At 40.1% G+C, this 18,151-nt stretch overlaps 1 protein-coding gene across 6 annotated transcripts in view; it reads right to left on the bottom strand.

The window, feature by feature from the left end:
- Positions 1-18,151, bottom strand: part of PHF20L1 (PHD finger protein 20 like 1) — a 57,955-nt gene that overhangs the window by 13,785 nt on the left and 26,019 nt on the right. For 4 of the 6 annotated variants that reach the window (XM_044450390.1, XM_044450389.1, XM_044450393.1 and 1 more), the window contains 8 exons: positions 16,408-16,490; positions 9,877-10,129; positions 6,855-6,929; positions 6,354-6,560; positions 4,989-5,045; positions 2,864-2,968; positions 1,845-2,009; positions 826-1,007 (listed from right to left, as the gene is read on the bottom strand). In XM_044450390.1, the coding sequence (XP_044306325.1) occupies positions 826-1,007; positions 1,845-2,009; positions 2,864-2,968; positions 4,989-5,045; positions 6,354-6,560; positions 6,855-6,929; positions 9,877-10,129; positions 16,408-16,490 (1,127 nt within the window). Of the gene's footprint in view, positions 1-825; positions 1,008-1,844; positions 2,010-2,863; positions 2,969-4,988; positions 5,046-6,353; positions 6,561-6,854; positions 6,930-9,876; positions 16,491-18,151 lie in introns of those variants that run through there. The other 2 variants (XM_044450392.1, XM_044450394.1) reach the window with 2 other exon arrangements.

Raw genomic sequence — 18,151 nt, 5'->3', positions numbered from 1 at the left:
AGAAAATGGTTGTAGAAATGAAAAGTGAGAGTGAAGAATTCAAAAAAGGTTCCCTTTGGTGGAAATGGGTATTAAACTAGCAAATGCAGTTCAATATAAGCAAATTAAGTGGGGCAAAAATCGTAACTTTGCACAGATCTGAGTTGCTGGAGACTGAAATGGAAAGGGACCTTGAGGCTGCAGTGGAGAAGTCAACACAAATGATGACCAAGGGGGAAGCTGCTGTGCAAAAGGTAAAGTCCATGTTAGGACTCATTCAGACTCGAAACAAAACAAGTGGTATTCTAATGACCACATGCAAATCTGTCAGTATTCCTCGAAAAGGATACCATGGAGCTGGAAAAGGTACAGAAGGAAGTTATAAATTTTTTCCAGGACCGGAGGCAGTGTGCCAGTTCAGCAGGAGGGCACCATTGCACTTCTGCCTTGCCTGGGGACTGCCCATAGGTATTTGGTTGGCTATCCTGAGAAACGAATGTGGGACTAGATAGGCCTCAGAATAGCACTTTTAAATGTAAGCTAGCTGCGGCACGGGGACTCAGGAAACATCGTATAAGCAGTAGAAGAATATATTTACTTCCCCACTCAAATCATTGCTGCTTTCTTCAAGGATCAAGCACTAAACACCGAAGAATATGAAATACACTCCCTGTTTTTCTACAAGGTAAGCCTAGCAAGACTGAATACAGGCACGCTGGTAATTCAAAGCAGCACATGCCATATCGTTCTATATGGTACTTTTATGGAAACCCTACAGAAGCAAGTTCTGGATAACTGGAGGAGACGTCCCATTAACAAGACTGACTCAAACAACAGACTCCTTACCTGAATCATGAACCCCTTCTCTTCATCCATTTCACAGATACACCTGACAATTTCATTAAGGGTATCCTCTTCATCCTGAGATTCTTCAAAATTGGTTGAATCGAAGTCCTGATTATACTCGTCACCACTTAGCAGCAAACTCTCAGTAGAAGAATCGTCCAAAAATTCCATATCAGAGAGGTCTGGAATTTCAGGAGGTGGGGAAGGAAAATTAAACACACATTGACAATTGGACAGCACAGCATGTTCAAAATGCACTTGAATATTTATCCCATGGACCATCCTCAGGTTGACAATGGATTCACAAAAACCCTCTATTCTGAAAACTGCATTCTTTTTGTTTGTTTGTTTGTTTGTTTAAGGGTAGTAGTCAATTAACTCCTGCCGCTAATGGAGCAGCTTCAGTCAGAGTAATGGGGAAGGGGTAGTTCCTTGCCCTATGTCTTCCCAAAGCAGCCCCCTACAAGCTCCCAAAATCAGCTACAGAATCTTGAGAGCCCTTCTGAAGAACCTGTGTGGAGACTGTAGGGAAGAGTCTTTTATTGCTTTCAAGGCATTTGCAAATAAAACAGAAACTATCTTCCGACAAAAATACAAAACACCACTAAAACAATAGTAGAGTAGTGATAAAGCATCACTTAAGTAGCAGCTTGATCAACAGTAAAGGGTCTGGGCAATTTTTTAAAAAGAAACTGTTCATACAGCACCGAAAATAAAAAAGACATTCAACATTAGGCAAGCCCCACTGAGGAGAACATTCCAGAGCAGGTGCATCACAGCCGAGAAAGCCCTTTCCACCTGTGAACCTCAGCAGGGGGTTACTTGGAGGTGTCCAATAGTACAGATTCAGTGTGACTCAGTGAGCTACTGAGCACTTTAAATATTCCCATCATGTTATGCACATGCATATTGAAATGGTGTGAGGTAAACTGATGCATATTTGCTTATTTCCTTATTTTCTGTAAGCCAAAATGAAAGTTATTTTCAAGCTGGAGTATCATACAGCCCAACAAACCTACTTTCGCCACTAAGGTCAACAGACAGAATAGCTCTTGGGAACTGATAGGATGTGTTCTTCTCTGCAGTTGTGCTTCGTAGTGTTAATGAGCTCCCAGAGGACTTGGTGAAGGGAGAGGAGCACCCATCCAAGTACTCAAGCGAACTATCCTCAAAATCTGAATAATCTGCAAAGTGAATATAGAGCAGACACATAGCTTTATTGGCAATCAAAATGAACTTTCCATAATTTTAAAAGCAATGTTCTGGACATGTGAGAGTTAAGGAAAACCTTGACATAGTACCAACCAACTGTTGCTCCTTTTAGAACTGTTTATTTGTAGTTTCTTAGGAGGAAAAATTGTACTTGGCTTGTTTAAAATTAGCCACGTGCTGCTTTTGATCCCAAAGCAACTTCTGAAGGAAAAGTAAGTCCAGCAGAGAGGCCTTGTTTGCCGAGTGCTGCTAACTTTGAACGATCAGATGATGCTACATTCCAAGCAGCAACAAAACATGGGAGCGCAAGCAGCTCACTGTTCCTTCCTGTTGTTAGTGAAAAAGCTGAACTGGCACATTGTCATTGCAGGATGTATGAAATTCGGATGTGTGTAGGATTTACACATCTTGTCCCATGGAAGAGGTGCCAGGTTACTTCATACATATTCTGATGCACAAGCGATTCAAAGGGACTCTTTCTACACCTGTGAATTGTAAAATGGATCTCACAACTACCCACTGTAGTCATGTCATTCATCATCAGAAACACAACAAGGTTGGATGATTAGATGGAGATGTACATGAGTAGTCCATTGCTATTTAAAAGACAAATGCTGAAGAACCATTACTTGGCCAGTGTAAAACGGAGTGGACATAAACAACCAAGTATCACTCTTGTACACAGTGACATAGTGTTGAAAGAATGATTCAGCCAGCGTGCTGCATCTCAGCAAAGCTCACGTGAGCATCCTGAAGGGCGATTCATGATTTCATAAAAAACAGGAAAAAAGCCACATACAGAGACAAAAAACACTTATGACTGTACCGTGCAGCTTTGATTTCTTCTTTTTCTTCTTTTTCTTCTTCTGTTTTGACTTATGGTCCTTCTCCTTCTTTTCTTTTCTTTCTTTATCCTTCTCCTTCTTTTTACCTAAATTGCAAGGGGTAATGAGGTTTGCTAAGTGATGCAGATCCAAAATAAAACACAGCACATTGTAAAAATTAAGCCAACTTGTTTGCCAAACAGAACTCTATAGTTAAATAATGGGTCTAAACAAAAAAAAAAAATCTTTAAATGGCAGACAGGTTATGAAGCAGTTGTTTTAGAAAAGGAACTGAACTGAGCACTGAGGTTTGCAAAGATATATGCAAAGATAGTGAGGCTTAATAATTCGGACAATATTTTTAACTGGGAATTGCAGTCACAATTCCATGCTTGTTGTGTTAGGACAATTCTAACTTCCAGTAAAGTCATTCAAACATTAAAACATGCGCGCACACACACACACAAATGCAAGATCACCAGACTATCTTCAATACATTGGAATTTTCTCTCATTCTTAAAATGCCAGATCTAGACTTAATGCCAAAAGACCTACTTTTTAGATTTTAAAACCTGTGAATTTTTCTCATTTCAATGGCTACAAAATACCTAAGTGCATGAATCATAATCTGACTTCACACATGAAACCCACATCATGTTTTCACTGAAATGAATTTATTCAGTATTTGCCCAATACAATTTCCCCATCCCTTCCTTAGGATGGCCAATTAATTTTAGAAAAGTATAAAAGTTAGAGCAATGGTATATTTACACACAGAGAGACACACCCCACCCCATTGTGCAGATTCTTGCTGTAGCAGATCAGGGACAAGGGAGTCCACTGTAGGCAGCCGGAAGAGACTGTGAAAGTCAGAAACCATGCTGGATCGGATCAAAGCCCCACCCGGTCCAGCACTCCACATACACAATGGCAAACCAGCTGTCCACAGGATCCCTCCATTAGGATGGGTGCAAGACCTCTGTCTTTCCCAGCTCCTCAGCAACTCACGTATACAGGGATGGTACCTCTGGTAAAGGAGAAAGCACAAGCCAGCAAGGATACTTCCTCCCTTATGAATCTCTCCAATCCCCCTATAAAGATGTCCAAATTGGTGGACATCAGCACTTCCTGGGGCAGCAAATTCTACAGTTTCACTATTTGCTGTAAGAAGTCCTTCCTTTTATCTGTCCTAAACCTCACACTAAACAGCTTCATGGGATGATCTCAGGTCCAAGTGTTATGGCAAAGGGAGAAAAATGGAAGTGGGAGAAATTGCCATTAATTCCCACCCTCAAGTTAGTGATCCATAAGAGGACCCCCTCCCCTTTTTATTCCATGACTGACTGATTTTGCTTGGGAGCCTTTTGTGAGGGAGTTTGTCAAAAGCCTTTGGAAGTCCAAGAAAACAATGTATATTGGATCACCCTGTCCACATCTTTATCAACGCTCTTAAAGATCTCCAAAAGGGTAGTTAGAGAAGGCTTCCCTTTGCAGAAGCCACTTTGATTCTTTTCTAGTACAGGTGGTCCCTCTATCTGCTTACTGATTCGATCTTTAATAAGACTTTTAAGCAGTTTACCCAGAACAGTTGTTAAGCTAACTGGCTTGGAATTCCCTAGATTGCCCTGGATCCCTTTTAAAAAAATTGGTGTTACATTAGCCATTCTCTGATCCTCTAATAATTTATTTCTATATTATTAATGTAGATTATCTATTTATGTAAGCCGCTTCTTCTGTTATTATTTTTGTAATCTTTAAGACCAACTGGAACTGTACCACTAACTAATGTGTAGGAACGTGCCATTTTAACATCAGCGAACGATTACCATACATGGCAGAACAGAAAAGAAGAGACATCCTCCACCCTTCTTCCTGTACTCTTCATAATAGAAATTTATCAAAGTTGCCAATCACTTATTATATGTCCTTAAACTTTTTTCTTTAAAGCACAAGTCCAAATGAGGGTAATTTAACAAACAAAAACCTTCTCCAGGGTACAAAGCAAGACTACCTGAGCTACAGTCATTAAAAACAGATGGACACTTATACCAACAAGAATATTAACACATAAAAAGGTACGACTTGCACTTTCAAGCTTCTTGCTTAGTTTTATTTTTTTGTTCATACCCAGCACTGATGAGCATCTCTCTTCCAATTTTGTTTTTCTCTCAGTTTTCAGTGTTCCTGTATTTACAAGGAGGGAAACAGAAGCTTAGCAGGACACAGTAGGTTAAGAGAATATTAAATTCCTTGGTTCCAAACATTCTGGTCAGTATTTTAATAGAAAAGCACTCCACTTAAACCTTGCTGTTAAGGGATGCTTTAGAAGGACTATAGCTTGGATCCAGATTCACTCTTCTGAAAACAGAAGGATGCCTTCTATTCACAGAAGAGATGGCAAGCCAGTGGAAGCTTCTGCTGATGGATGGGTGTATAGAATTTTAATTCTGCCAGTAGCACCTTCCACACTTATCGGGAGGGTCCTCTACCACTCCAAAGCAGACTGGGATAAGGGCACAAGGGGAACTGACAAAAACCATCTTCCCTCCATTAAGAATATCCTGTCAGATAAATTCTACTCACAGGTTCACTGGATCCAAATCTAGACACTTTCTGAAGCAGCAAACAAGATTTTGTGCAAGCAACTTTCTAATCAAGGCAATTCAATGATGTGTCATAGGGGTAAATGCACATGGAACTGTGAATTCACTTCTTACACAAGGTACTTCACAGGTGCACCGTAACTTCTTTCTAAAGAGTTTCAAAGGCCAGGCCACTGTTCCAACTCATCTCAAATATCTCCTCCTGAAGGCTCTCAAAATCTTCCTTATCCAGCTCACTGGAATTAATTCCTACCCATCAAGGTCTTGAGAGCCCTTGGGTTAGCCTTAGCTCATGAAAAAGAAAGGGACAGCTCTCAGGTGGCCTACACGTAGCTCCCTGTTGTGGTCTTCAGTAAAGGACAAAGACAATCCATCTCTCATTGTGCATGTACCTGTGTGAGGGTGATTTTAGCTTTTGTTTCTGGAGGTGCATGTGTATGCATGCCTCAAACATAAATATGATAGACAAATGTTTGCATGAGTGTCAAACATACAGGCAATGGGTTACAAAGTACCTACCCGTCATGACCCTACTTACAGATGCCACTATCTTCTGAAACAACGGTGCTGCACCTTTAAGCCTCAAATCTTGCACCCGTATTACACTTAGTAACAGCTATGATTAAACTTTAAGGTAGAGGTCTTGTAAGTAGCAACTCCCTGATAGACATATAAAAGATACACTTGCAAAACACATGGTTCATACACCATTTTGGGGTGGTGTATCAATGATACATTATGCATGTATTTAGAAACTAGCTCAGAAAGCAATACACGAAGGGTTACAAAAGCTTGGATGACAATTGAGCAATAAATGGAAATGGAATACATGAATAGGTCTTCTGCATCACTCAAATATATTCTTGCAAGGTGCTGAGAAACAATTTACCTGATGTCAGTGGGGCTACTTTGCCATCATTTGCTGCTTTAGAAGAATGACACAACACCATCTGATTAGCTTCCTTCACTTTACTGGGGTATTCACTGCAGAGAGCAGTCTCTGCAGTCAACAGCGCCGAAATATCCAAGTTACGGCTTAAGTCAAGAGGGAGACAGAGTCCACGCTTCTCAAGTGACACATGAGCAACATTGGGAACTATATAAAAGAAAGAACACAATATTAACAGGCAAGCATTGTCTTCTTTGGGGTTGTTGATTTACACCTCTAAAGTGGCATAGGTATCGTCTACCAGTCAGCTCTTGTTAGGTGGGCAATGTCTCGTGAAGATCTTATGTTTAATACTTGCTTTCTCTCTGGTTCTTTATTTAGAGTCAAATACATTACCCTCCAGTAATGCTCACGGTTGATTTGGGACATTGATGGAGACTTTTCCATCAGTGACTGGAGAGGGAGAAGGAACTTTTTCTAGAGAATCATGAGGCAACGAACCAGTCGCTAAGTGCTGTGATCCTCTTCTCCGGTGGCTATTTTTGAAGGATTTAAGGGCATTCAGTTGTGATGGACCTAAAGAGAGACCTTGGAATGTTCATGAGGCAGACACAGGTCATTGTCTTACTCTAATATGTTTAAAATGGCCATGAGATGCTTGTCTTGATTTTTCCCACCTATCCAAGCGTCACTCTTTAATTCTAGAGATTGTTAAGATTGCAGTGGAAGGATTTGGAATTTGGAAGGAACAGATCTGTGGGCATACTCTCTTATAAATAGAAATATATAAAGTAATTGTGTATAAAAGCAAGTTCCTTATGCGGGAACATCTAACATAAAAGGTGACAGGAAGTATTATAATAACCTAACCTGGCTAGTTTACTGGATTTCTCTTACTCTCCTTCTCAACTGCCAAATAAAACTAAAGGATGCTGCAAAATGGTGTCGTACAGACCATGTCTTAACATGTCTGATTCAAAGAGATAGAATTTCCTGATTCAAAATGTTGTTTCTTTCTTTAGAATGGTGGTGGGTCTGCTGAATGCCCTCCTTTGGAATCACAACAGACATGGTCTCTCGGAAGTTCTGGATACTATCATTTGTTCTACCAGGCTTTTGTTTGTGATTGCCCAAACAAGGACAATGAGCCTGTTACTGTTAGTTCACTTAACTCTATTATACAAATGTTAAATCCTTTTCTTGTTTCCCTCACTGTTGCATTTGATATTTACCAAAACCGTAACTGTTTATAAATCTCACTAAGTGTCCATTTAGATTGAAGGTAGATAGTGTGTGCAATCACACATTTCTAGTATTTTTAGAGCCTAAACATACAGTATTGCATGCAGATTAAGTCAGACTCCATTAGGAGTAGTTGGCAGCATATAAAGGCTAAATAAATAATACTTTTACTGAAATCAGTGGGACTTCAACTGGTCATGTCCTGTTCATTTCAATAGGACTAGAGTCTGACTAAATTAGAATGGATCCAACTTGAATTACTTTGCACTGAACCTAGCGATCATTACTACCTATCTCCCTTACCAAATTCTAGCACTAATTCAGTAAATCCTGTGACCGGGACATTAACCTTTGCATTCTTGCACTTTAATCTCCCCCTGCCCCCCACAAACCTCTACTAATGCAACATTTGATGTATATATTTTGATCTCATAATTATCTAACATGTGGCAGATTTTGATTTATCCATACAGTTACTTATAGGGAAGTTCAGCACAAATAAAAAAGATTCATATCCTCTTTCGATTCAATTTAAGGATTGGTCTGTGTGAGCAAGTGAAGAGAGACGGTTCAGCCCATCCAAAGGTAAGTATTCATTTATTTCAAAGAAGGAGATTCAAGAACACACTTAGCTCTTCCCACTGAATACAGTAGGACTTCAATGTTCTGAATTGATTGAATTAAGGGCAGACCACTTCCTCACACTGGCATTCACAGAAGCAGATGAAAAGCTCAGATGACAAGTACTAATTTGAATGCTGAATGGGCCCTGACATTTCAAAATTTTCTTGGTTTCCAAAGGGAAAAATGTACTAAGGGAGGAACTTGTATGCAAGTTATTCCACTATCAACAGGAGGTGGGAGCCATCTCATACAATGCTGGATTAGCAGTTGTAGATGGTTAAAATGATTTTCTCTACATTGCTAAGCCCCCATATAAAATGACAAAACCATCCTCAGTGAAGGTTACTTACCGACATCTGCAATTGCAACAAGTGTGGACGGTAACATTTCATGAGGGAAAATAGTTCGTGTTTATTTATGAAATATTTTGGTGCAAATAGGAAGAAGATCTCATTTAAATCAGGTGCTTTCCTATCCTCCCCATTTCTACTTAAAATATTAACAGCATAATCCAGCCACAGGTAAGCACATTAAAAACTGCTTGAAGCCAGTGGGACTTGCAGGTACTTAGCTATGGTTGGATTGTACCTTAAATTATTTTTCAATGAATGTCACCTGCAGTTGGAACCAAGCTGCCCTAAGAAGCAATTTCTTTTCATTCTTCATTGGCCTACTTTCTAGGAATAAAGCAAGAGAGTCTTAATGCTTGACGGAAACCCACATTCTCTACTGTTGACAAGGGATAAAGCTCTCTGACAGAAAAGCAACTCTCGGATGGTGGAATCTGAAACAAGGTGAGGGGAAAAAAACACTATTCTCCTCGGTTTCCACGCCAAACAAGTGTAGGTATGTTCAAAAAGGGCAGACATTTCACTGGATGGAGCCGTCTTGCTGTTTCGCAGGTTTTCCCAGGCCCATCTAAGCCAGCCTTTGGGCAGATCCTCATCCCAGGAAGAAACTGATCTCTCTTTTCTATCGCACTAGTACTGGAGAAAATATACACATGGAACAAGAGATGCAGGTGCAGTGGGCTCATCAAGCCAGCAGGATCTTTCAATGAGGGCAGGTGGGTAAATACAAAAAAAAAAAAACCCCCAAAAAACAAAGCATGGTAATAGCTCATATTCTCTTTTTGAAGCATCCGGCCCTCCAAAGAGATTAGCTGTGGTCTTTTGCTGTTCCCTGTCGTGTGAGTTGTGTCCTTGTCAAGAATTTTCACCACCACACAGGGCCAATACTACATTGCAGTTCAATATGCCATGTTGTGTATAATATGGATATTGCACACAGCCAGTCACCTGGGGTGATTAAAAACCAGCCCGTCCTGGTGACTGCACAAGAAAGCCTTTGAAGATTCGAAGAGTTGGATCATGTTTTGCTTTCCTCTTCTTTTCAGATGGCCAGGGTGCCAGACACAGCCTTACTAAATTTTACTTTCTGTGGGCCAGTTTTTTTGGGGGGAAGGGGCTGGGGGGACTTCACTTCAATATTGTATTACCCATGTCATTTCTACTTGCATTTCAACTTCTTTTTTCAAAACCCAGCTATGTTATCAACAAGCCACATTCAAATGAAATAAAACACGCCCAATGATGCCTTTTTCCCCAATATGACTGTAATAAGTAATTATGGTATGCTTTAAAATGTCTGTGCTCACTAGTTTTATTTATCACAGAAGAAGGAAGCTGGGAGACCAGGGTCAAATCCTCCACCTGGATTAACTCTGGGGAAATGGGTGATTTAAGGGGCTTTATACACCCTGCAGAATCTCCAGATTCTTGTTTGAATTTCTTGCTTCGAGCCTTTCCTGAAGACAAAGTTGAGGGCAACAGTGCAGATTTCTGAATGTTGGCAGAACTGCTAATATCAGCTTCATTTTTTTTCTGACTTTGAGGCTTAGGTGATATCTCCTGAATAAATAATAAGAAATTGATACTTTTATTGCAGTTTCTTCATTGCAGCTCTTGCATTCTACTTTGATTTTTTATAGTAACTTTAGCAAAACAATATCACATTTTCAGAGAAGTTTTTCTTTTAAGCAAACATTAAAAATCTAAGCAAGTTAAAAAGGGACTCAGCCACAGACCATCATCCCAATCCAGTGATTTGCTCCAGGATGCAGGGGCTTTGATGTGCCTTTGCAGCTCCCATGTTCAGATTTCCCATCAATTGTGGCAGAAGACTGATCCACACATGCATTGCTTTGCAAGTGCAGATGGCTCATTCTGCACAGAAAGGAAAGGAGGACACCTCCATGCACAAAAAGGCTACATCTGCAGCTTATGGCACATGGATCAGGATGTGAGGCCTTAAAAAACTCTTCAGTTCTCATAAGCAGGAAATGGCAGTTCTTCCAACCAACTTACTAACCACAATTTGAAAACAAAAACAAATTTTGCCATGTTTCTATGGACAGTTAATTATAGAACCTCCCCAACAGTTCTTAACTAAAGGACTTTATTAATAAAGCTTTAGGGTATTATAAATATCCAAAGGAAACCCATAGTCACCTTCAAGTCTGTCAAACCCAAAATCTTAAATTTATATGAGGGATTGTTGTTCATGCTACCCCACCAATTTAGTTCAGTTTGAATACAAGACATGAAGAGGTTGGCAGTGCCCCTTTAATATTTAAAATTAACAATAATTAAACTTTTTTTGCTGTTCTTTCTTTTTTAAAATACGGTGATCTGGATGCCACCACATGCCTTTGCATTAGGAAATCACAAGTGACAATACTGTTAATAAAATTGACAGCTGCAAAAGAAAAAGAAAACCATAAGAGTTGCATGGCCAGTCAAACTGAAATGGTCAAAGCATACTGTAATTTCTAAAATGTGTTTTCTTGCACAGCATTTTTGTCCGATACGTGTAACAGATCTTTGTGTAGAAACAGACTATGTTTACAGATGTTGGCATTTTAGGTTGATAGCTAGGAAACTACTTCCCCACATCATGTAAAATGTTCTATTTACTATGCAAGACCTTTACTCGACTAGTAAAGTCTTTCATTAAACCACTGGAGAAAGTCAGGAGCATATTATCACTTCTGGTAATAAATACATACATATGAACATGAATACACAAAACTAATCACCGTACAACAAAATCCACAGTTACAATCTGGAAGTGTTCTCCTGTTTCCCAACTTCATATGCAAGAAATGCATCTGGGGTGCTGATGGCTAGCTTTCTTCTCCAATGGCTCCGCCAACCATTCAAAGTAACAGATCAGGAGTGGACAACTTCTAAAATGAGCCACTGTGGCTGGTCTCCTCAAGCCACACACCTCTCCCTTCCACAACAGATACCCATGAAACAGTCCGTTGTGTGGGCACAAACCAAATATGGCAAATAACGCAAGCACAGTAAGATTAGCACTGCATTTGGCATTAGGGATCCAAGGTAGGATGGGGTGGATTTGCACCTGATATTAAGCCTTTAAGTTGTCCACTCATGCTCTAGATACTAAAAAGTCACACTCCGTGTTATGCTGGAAATACCACGTAAAGGGCTTGCTGGTGCGAAACCATTTCATTCAGATGTTACCCACTTCTACCATTGATCCAGTTATTCATACAGATGGAACCCAATTTATTAACATCAAGCAAACATTTGAACGATTGTAGAACATATCTATGCTGATTAAGAAAATTACCAGAAATTAATTAGAGCCATAACTTGTAAATAAATGATTTTATTGTTTATCTTCACATATGTGAAAGACATCACTACAGCAACCATTACTTTCAAAGTTACAAAATTATTTAAAACAAGATTTTAAAACTTGTTCTAATAAGGTGCTTAACCTCTTAACAAGGACAAAATTAAAACATTAGAAAAAATGTTAACGAACGTGATTCATTCATCTAAGCGTAAGTTGCTCAAAAGTAAATACAACATGGCCCAACCCTAATACAGTTAAAGAGCCTACTGTACCTGCATCGTGTAACCTGAGGGCTTAGGTTCAGAACAGCTGTAAACCAGAAAAGGTAAGAGAGGAAATCTGCAGCCGAAGAAGGCTTCCGGCCTGATTTTTTTTTTCTTCTTCACATTATACTCTTTTAAAAATGGAGATACCTTTTAACCATAAAGCTGTAAAGAGCAGGGCCATATATCGCCATTCTGGCCCAGACGGACGTAATGCAGACTCTGCACAAAACACAGCCTGCAAGGTGGGAGTCAGCCATCCAAAGTTTGTTCTCTCCCACTCCTTCTCAGAATTAAATATGCTGTCATTATATAAACACAGGTGTCAACCATGACCAACACTTACGAGAGTATGAAGCCTACTTAAAAGATGTTACAATCTCTAGTTTAAAAAGGAACCATGGTTTGCATCTGCATATTTGAATCTTAAAAATGAAGGCTGATGCTGAATGCCAGGTCGGGGAGTAACTCTCTGGGGAACAGGACAGAATTGTTATTTCACAAATTCAACTCCCAATTTGCAAGCCACGGTTTGCCAAAAGCCAGTGTTACATCTGCAACAGGCCCCTGAGGTACCATTACTCAGCCACTGGGTGCTTCTACTGGGCTAGTAATTGCCTTAAAAATGCAAATTCAGAATTTTCCCTATCAAAGAGGAAAAGCTCAAATGTGGCTTCCCATTACAAGAACACTGGCTAATAACTAGACATCTTTTTAAAAAACAAGTCTACATATAACCAAAGAGCTTGAAAATACAAATTTTGCAGGCTGTTCTTTTGTAATGCTGACAACACCCTGCAATTTTGTTAACTTCTAATCAGAATAAGAACAGCCAAGTTTAGTTTAAAATATGTAACATTTCCTATATTGTGTTGCTTACAGAATAAAGTCTGCAGAACCGTCAGCACTTTCATGATGGGCTCTGCCTGGTAAGTTAAGGTTAATGTTGCACTGTTTGCAAAAGTGTCATCAAGTTGTCAATCATTCTATAATTTACTTTTTGGGTGCACGTCTGGAAGCAGCACACTGCAGAAGGAAATTGGCTACAATACCCCAAACCACTTCCTATGGTGTAAATTCACTGAATATCGCTAAAGATTGCTTTTTTGTTATGTGTTGGCAGGCACGTTTGGTGAGAAATATTCTGTATGCTCCTGCTCACTGTTCCTTGCGTACTGTATTTGGATTTACGTTGGTTAATGTATACAACCAAATTATAATTTGCAAATTTAAACACTGTGTAGCTAAGAGGTGCATGAACAATGCTGACTTAAGGGCAGTGGTTCGTTTTTACTCTGAGTCTGCTCAGCACCTCCGATTTTAGAAAGCCTACCATTATTTCTGACCAGGCAGTATGTGAGCTGCAGCCTTTAAGTTTAGCATGCAAAAGATGGTAAGGTTAGAACTACACATTACAAACAACACAAGGCTGCCACTAGAGGAATGCCCATGTTGAATTCTCCCACACAACTCACCCAGGGAGTTCAAGAAGCATCACTTGCCCTGATGCCCCTTGCAAAAGGCATTTCCTGCCCTTGCCAGCATCAGCCAATGCTGTTAAAACAGGGGTAGGAAAAGGCACAGTGGCATCAGAACAAAGGTTGTGCTGAGCTAGCCCAGTCTGGTCTTCAAATGGGGGATTGTGGACCAAAGGTTAGCAATGTCGGAAGTGCCGCCACCACTGCGGCTTAGCTTGTCTTAAGTTTTGCTTTTTAAAAAAAAAAAGAGGGAGAAAGAAAGAAAGCTTGGAAGATAAGAGATAGAACAGAAGAAGGGTAAAACAACAAAAAAGACCCCCATTTTGCTGGCTGGGGCTAAAGATAAGTCCTGGGTATGAACCAGTTGAAGACTAGACGTTATGGAGGTGGCAGGAGTCACTCAGTGTGAGGCTACCATTTCTGGTGGCAGCCCTGTATTCTTTGGAACATGTAGTATTGCCCTAAGAAGCCGCACAGCATGGCAACACTATTATCAGTTCTTATGCATAAATACTGTGACAATGTATTGACACCACAGTGACTCAAAAGGCCTACCCAAGACCTTGTTCAGGAATGAGTTACGGAATCACATTCACACTCTCTGTGGACATACAAATTGCTCCTAGCCAGACATGTGTTTTGAGGGCTGCCAACTCAAGCTAAAATGAAAACATTATGCTCACAGTTGAAGAGAGCATCCAATTCCATTTACACCTAGTTGGTAGTCAAAACACGACACCAGTGCCAGCTGCAGGTGGGCAGGGGGAAATATACACAATCCCATGGCCCAATTTCTAAACACAGGTCCAGTCGTTAAATCTGAACCAGGTGTTACATAAAAGCCACATACCATAAACAATGTGCTTCCAGAATCAGCACAGGGTCAATGACAGAAATCAAAAACTTAGCTGCTTGTATAGGTTCCTTCAACAGTATTATGTACACAGTGTGAAAGCGTTTTCAAAAAGGACTGGTTTGGAAAAAAAGCAGTAGAAGAAAACACTTCTTAAAAAGGGGCAGGAGTATTTAAAAATGCTACCCAATAAAGACCAAAAAAAAGCCACATTAAAAGCTATATTAAGGCTCTGATCTGAATAAATAAAAGTAGGCATAGGTCTCTCTTTAGCTAACTTTTGGGAACACTTGACCAACACCAAAACACTTCCATGAGTCACTCATGCCTGAAAAGTGCTCAAATTTGCTGAGGGCACAGCCATGTTGTAGTTTAAGGACGGGATTCCAGTATACGCCACTGTCTGCATCTACACACTCTCTGACTTCAACCTAAGGCCATCTCCACTGCAGGGAAGGAACAATTGGGAGGCCACTGCAAGTATATGGCAGAAATGAGCAGCATACACGAATTAATTCTTGGTTTTTGCTTCCTGTTTAGTGCAAAATCTTTAAAACAAAACAGGAAACCACTGCATCCAACTTGCAATGAACCTGTAAACTTGCAATGTTTATGGCTTTTAATTCACGGGTTCTGTCCAAGCACAGAAGGTAGACAGATAGGTAGTGGAGTATGTGAGTTCATGCATGCTTGCATAAATATGTAGCAGCATGTTCCCAGAGTATTTCTTGGGAAAACATAGTGCTACCTGCACCAATAAAGCTGGATTAAAGGTAAGCTGAGTCTGTCTTTCAAAGAGGATCATCAGGCCCCAGAACATCTGAATGGGCTGCACTGATTCTGCTGCTTGGGAATGGCACCCAAAGAACTGCAAGTTGGAAAGCAAGCTCAGCGGCTGGAGACTCCTGCCCTCCACCAGCATGCCGACTCTTGAATTAGGAGCCCAAGCTGCCATTCACATGCCACATCAGGCAACTCAGCGTTGCGTACTAATTCTACTATTGTTGCTGTTGGTGCAAGCAAATTGCAGTCACTCAAACAGTGGAATGAGAGAGAACAACCAAAGGAAGGGAATAGGAAGAGCTTGTGCAACCCCAGCACACATAAGCCCATGCACCCATAATTAGCTCATTTTCAGACATGGGATCATTCCTGGAAGCCATTCCTATGTGCCAACTGTAGCCTAAGCAGTGCCTTCTAGCATGGTTAGTTAATTGAGCCCCATGATTAGTTGTTAGCCTGGTCATGTACAAAATGTGAGGCAGGAGAAAATTCAACTGATCAAGCAAAGCAAGAGAGAATGTGGCTGTCTCCACTTCAGACATGGACTCAAACCAGACCCCTAAGAAGTTTTTAATGTCTCCTTTTTCATATTTATTAAAAATATACATCCTAGCAAAAAAAGATATGGCTCATTGAACAGTTTCATAAAACACATACAAGTTTACAACACCAATTCTTACAATAAGAAAGGAAACTTCTTACAAAAGAAGTTTTGCTAGATGTCAAAAACCCTGTGTCGAACGCACAAAATGAATTTGCGTCAAGGGTCTTCTAAGCCACTTGTGGGCACAATTCCAGCTGCACTGAAATGGTACCTGGGGACAGACATCTGAGCTTTTGATTTTCAGGATGTTTGCTTACGAAAATAAAGGTAGCCATGTTTTGGAACATCAAGCTCTCTGATCCTAAGCGCACATGGCAGAAGTCAAGCCCAGATTTAATTCTGAATCTCCACATTATGCATCCTTAGGATCACAGACTGGCTTTCATTAACTCCATCCATGTAGAGGTGTAAACATACAAATAATTATTTTGCCCCTATTCATTTCTGTCTGATAGGGCAATGTTAACATCATGAACCTGAAATTCCCATGGTACATTCCAGTAGGACCCTCACAAAAGAATCAAACTCTACAATTTCATACCTGCTCCAAGACTGGAGCTGCTTGCTTGTTGTCTTCCTTCTTTTCAGCACCATCAGCGCTGACAGCTTTGGATGCCAACAACCCTGAAAAGCAAAAGAAGTGTTGTAATAAGGTTATTTTGTGTCACGACAACCATAACCCTACAAATAGATCTGAGTGGACTCCCAGGTACATGTTTCGTGGAAATGCAAGCATAGGTAAAAGGCCCTCTTCATGAACCAAACTTTCTCCTAAAGCAACATATTGTTCAATACTCTCAGGAAGGTGATTATAATTCATCTAGTATTTTTGTTATATCAACAGCTGAAATAAGGCCAAATGTTCCAGTTTTGCCATGACCCTCCAAACAGGGACACTTGCGATCTAACATTACAAATGCCCCTCTTTCTTTGAAGTCTGACTGCTGAACCATGGGAAGTAATGTTTTCAATCATATTATTACAGTAAACAACTGCCATTTTACAAAATCCATGGGGTACAACTCATAAATGGTACAACTATGCAAGAACACATCAAAAATCACATAGAATGGAATGTTTACATGTATTGTTGCATGGAGAAACGCACTGAAAAGCATAATACTATGTAAAAGGTTCAGTGAAAAATCTGAGTTTGTGGCATGGAGTATAATATAATACTAATAGTTTGTTTAAAAGCGTGTTGCCCTATCCAGAGTTTGTCTGGCATACAACCAAACAAACCATGGCTTGTTTCTTCAGTCTCTGGGCTGCTTGTCCCCTTTCTCTTTCACCCACTTCCTGCCTTCCGACTCTATAGCTTGGCAAAAAATCCCATGAGTGATCCATGATTCTGAGTTTGCTTGCAGTTCACAAGCCTACAAGAAAGCTCAGACTCTCTTCCTGGGTTGCTTGTGGTTAACACCCATCATCATCGCCACATTACATGTTGATCCTGCCCACAGCCAAAGCTCTCTGGGCGGTTCACAACATTTAAGTCACCCAGGACCATTCTTACTTAGCTTCCAAGATTAGGCAGGATCAGGCACTTCAGGCTAAATGGAAGTATAGTTCTGGATCCATAGTTCTGTATTCAGACATCATGATAAACCATGATTCAACAAACCATGGTTAATTTGAGCATGGCTTCTCATTATATGTAAACCAGATCTGTGTGTCAGGACCATATCAGTGTTAGCACAAATATATAACATATTGATTATTTTCCAATGCCATGCATATGCATAATTATTTACCTCTCTCCATTAAAACAAGAAGTGACTAACAGGCTTGTCAGTGCCCTAACCTTTTTGTTGTTAGTCTTGAAAATAGCTCCAAGGGCTTCTCTGTTAGGTATTGTGAAATCTTCTCCTCCTGCGGGACAAATGTTTCTGCCCCCTCTTACCAAAAGGCAGGAGAAATAACTTGCGAATACAGGGCAAAATAAAAACACTACCCTCGTAGTCCTCACTCCTATGCAATCTTCAATGCCATTATTGTGCAAGAACTTACAAATGGTAGATTTCCTGAATTTCCTTTAACAAACTCCTTTTAAATTCAAAAGTCTCAAACTCAGTCAACCCTATCTACATGATGCAGTGGGTTCAACCAGTGCTGATTTCATAATAACCTTAATCCACGAAGGAATGCTTACCCTGTCAAGGCAATATGGATTTTTAAACAGGTTTTAGAACAAAGGACTTCATGTCGGATGATAAAAAAATGGAATGTTAACTAACAGTGAGCTGTTTAATGGAGAATTATTACTAAAGGTGCAATATGGGATA

This window comes from Varanus komodoensis, unplaced genomic scaffold, assembly GCF_004798865.1.
Source record: "Varanus komodoensis strain SLA01 unplaced genomic scaffold, ASM479886v1 scaffold66, whole genome shotgun sequence".
NCBI classification, from domain to species: Eukaryota; Metazoa; Chordata; class Lepidosauria; order Squamata; family Varanidae; genus Varanus; species Varanus komodoensis.
This window is presented reverse-complemented; position numbering and strand designations above follow the sequence as displayed.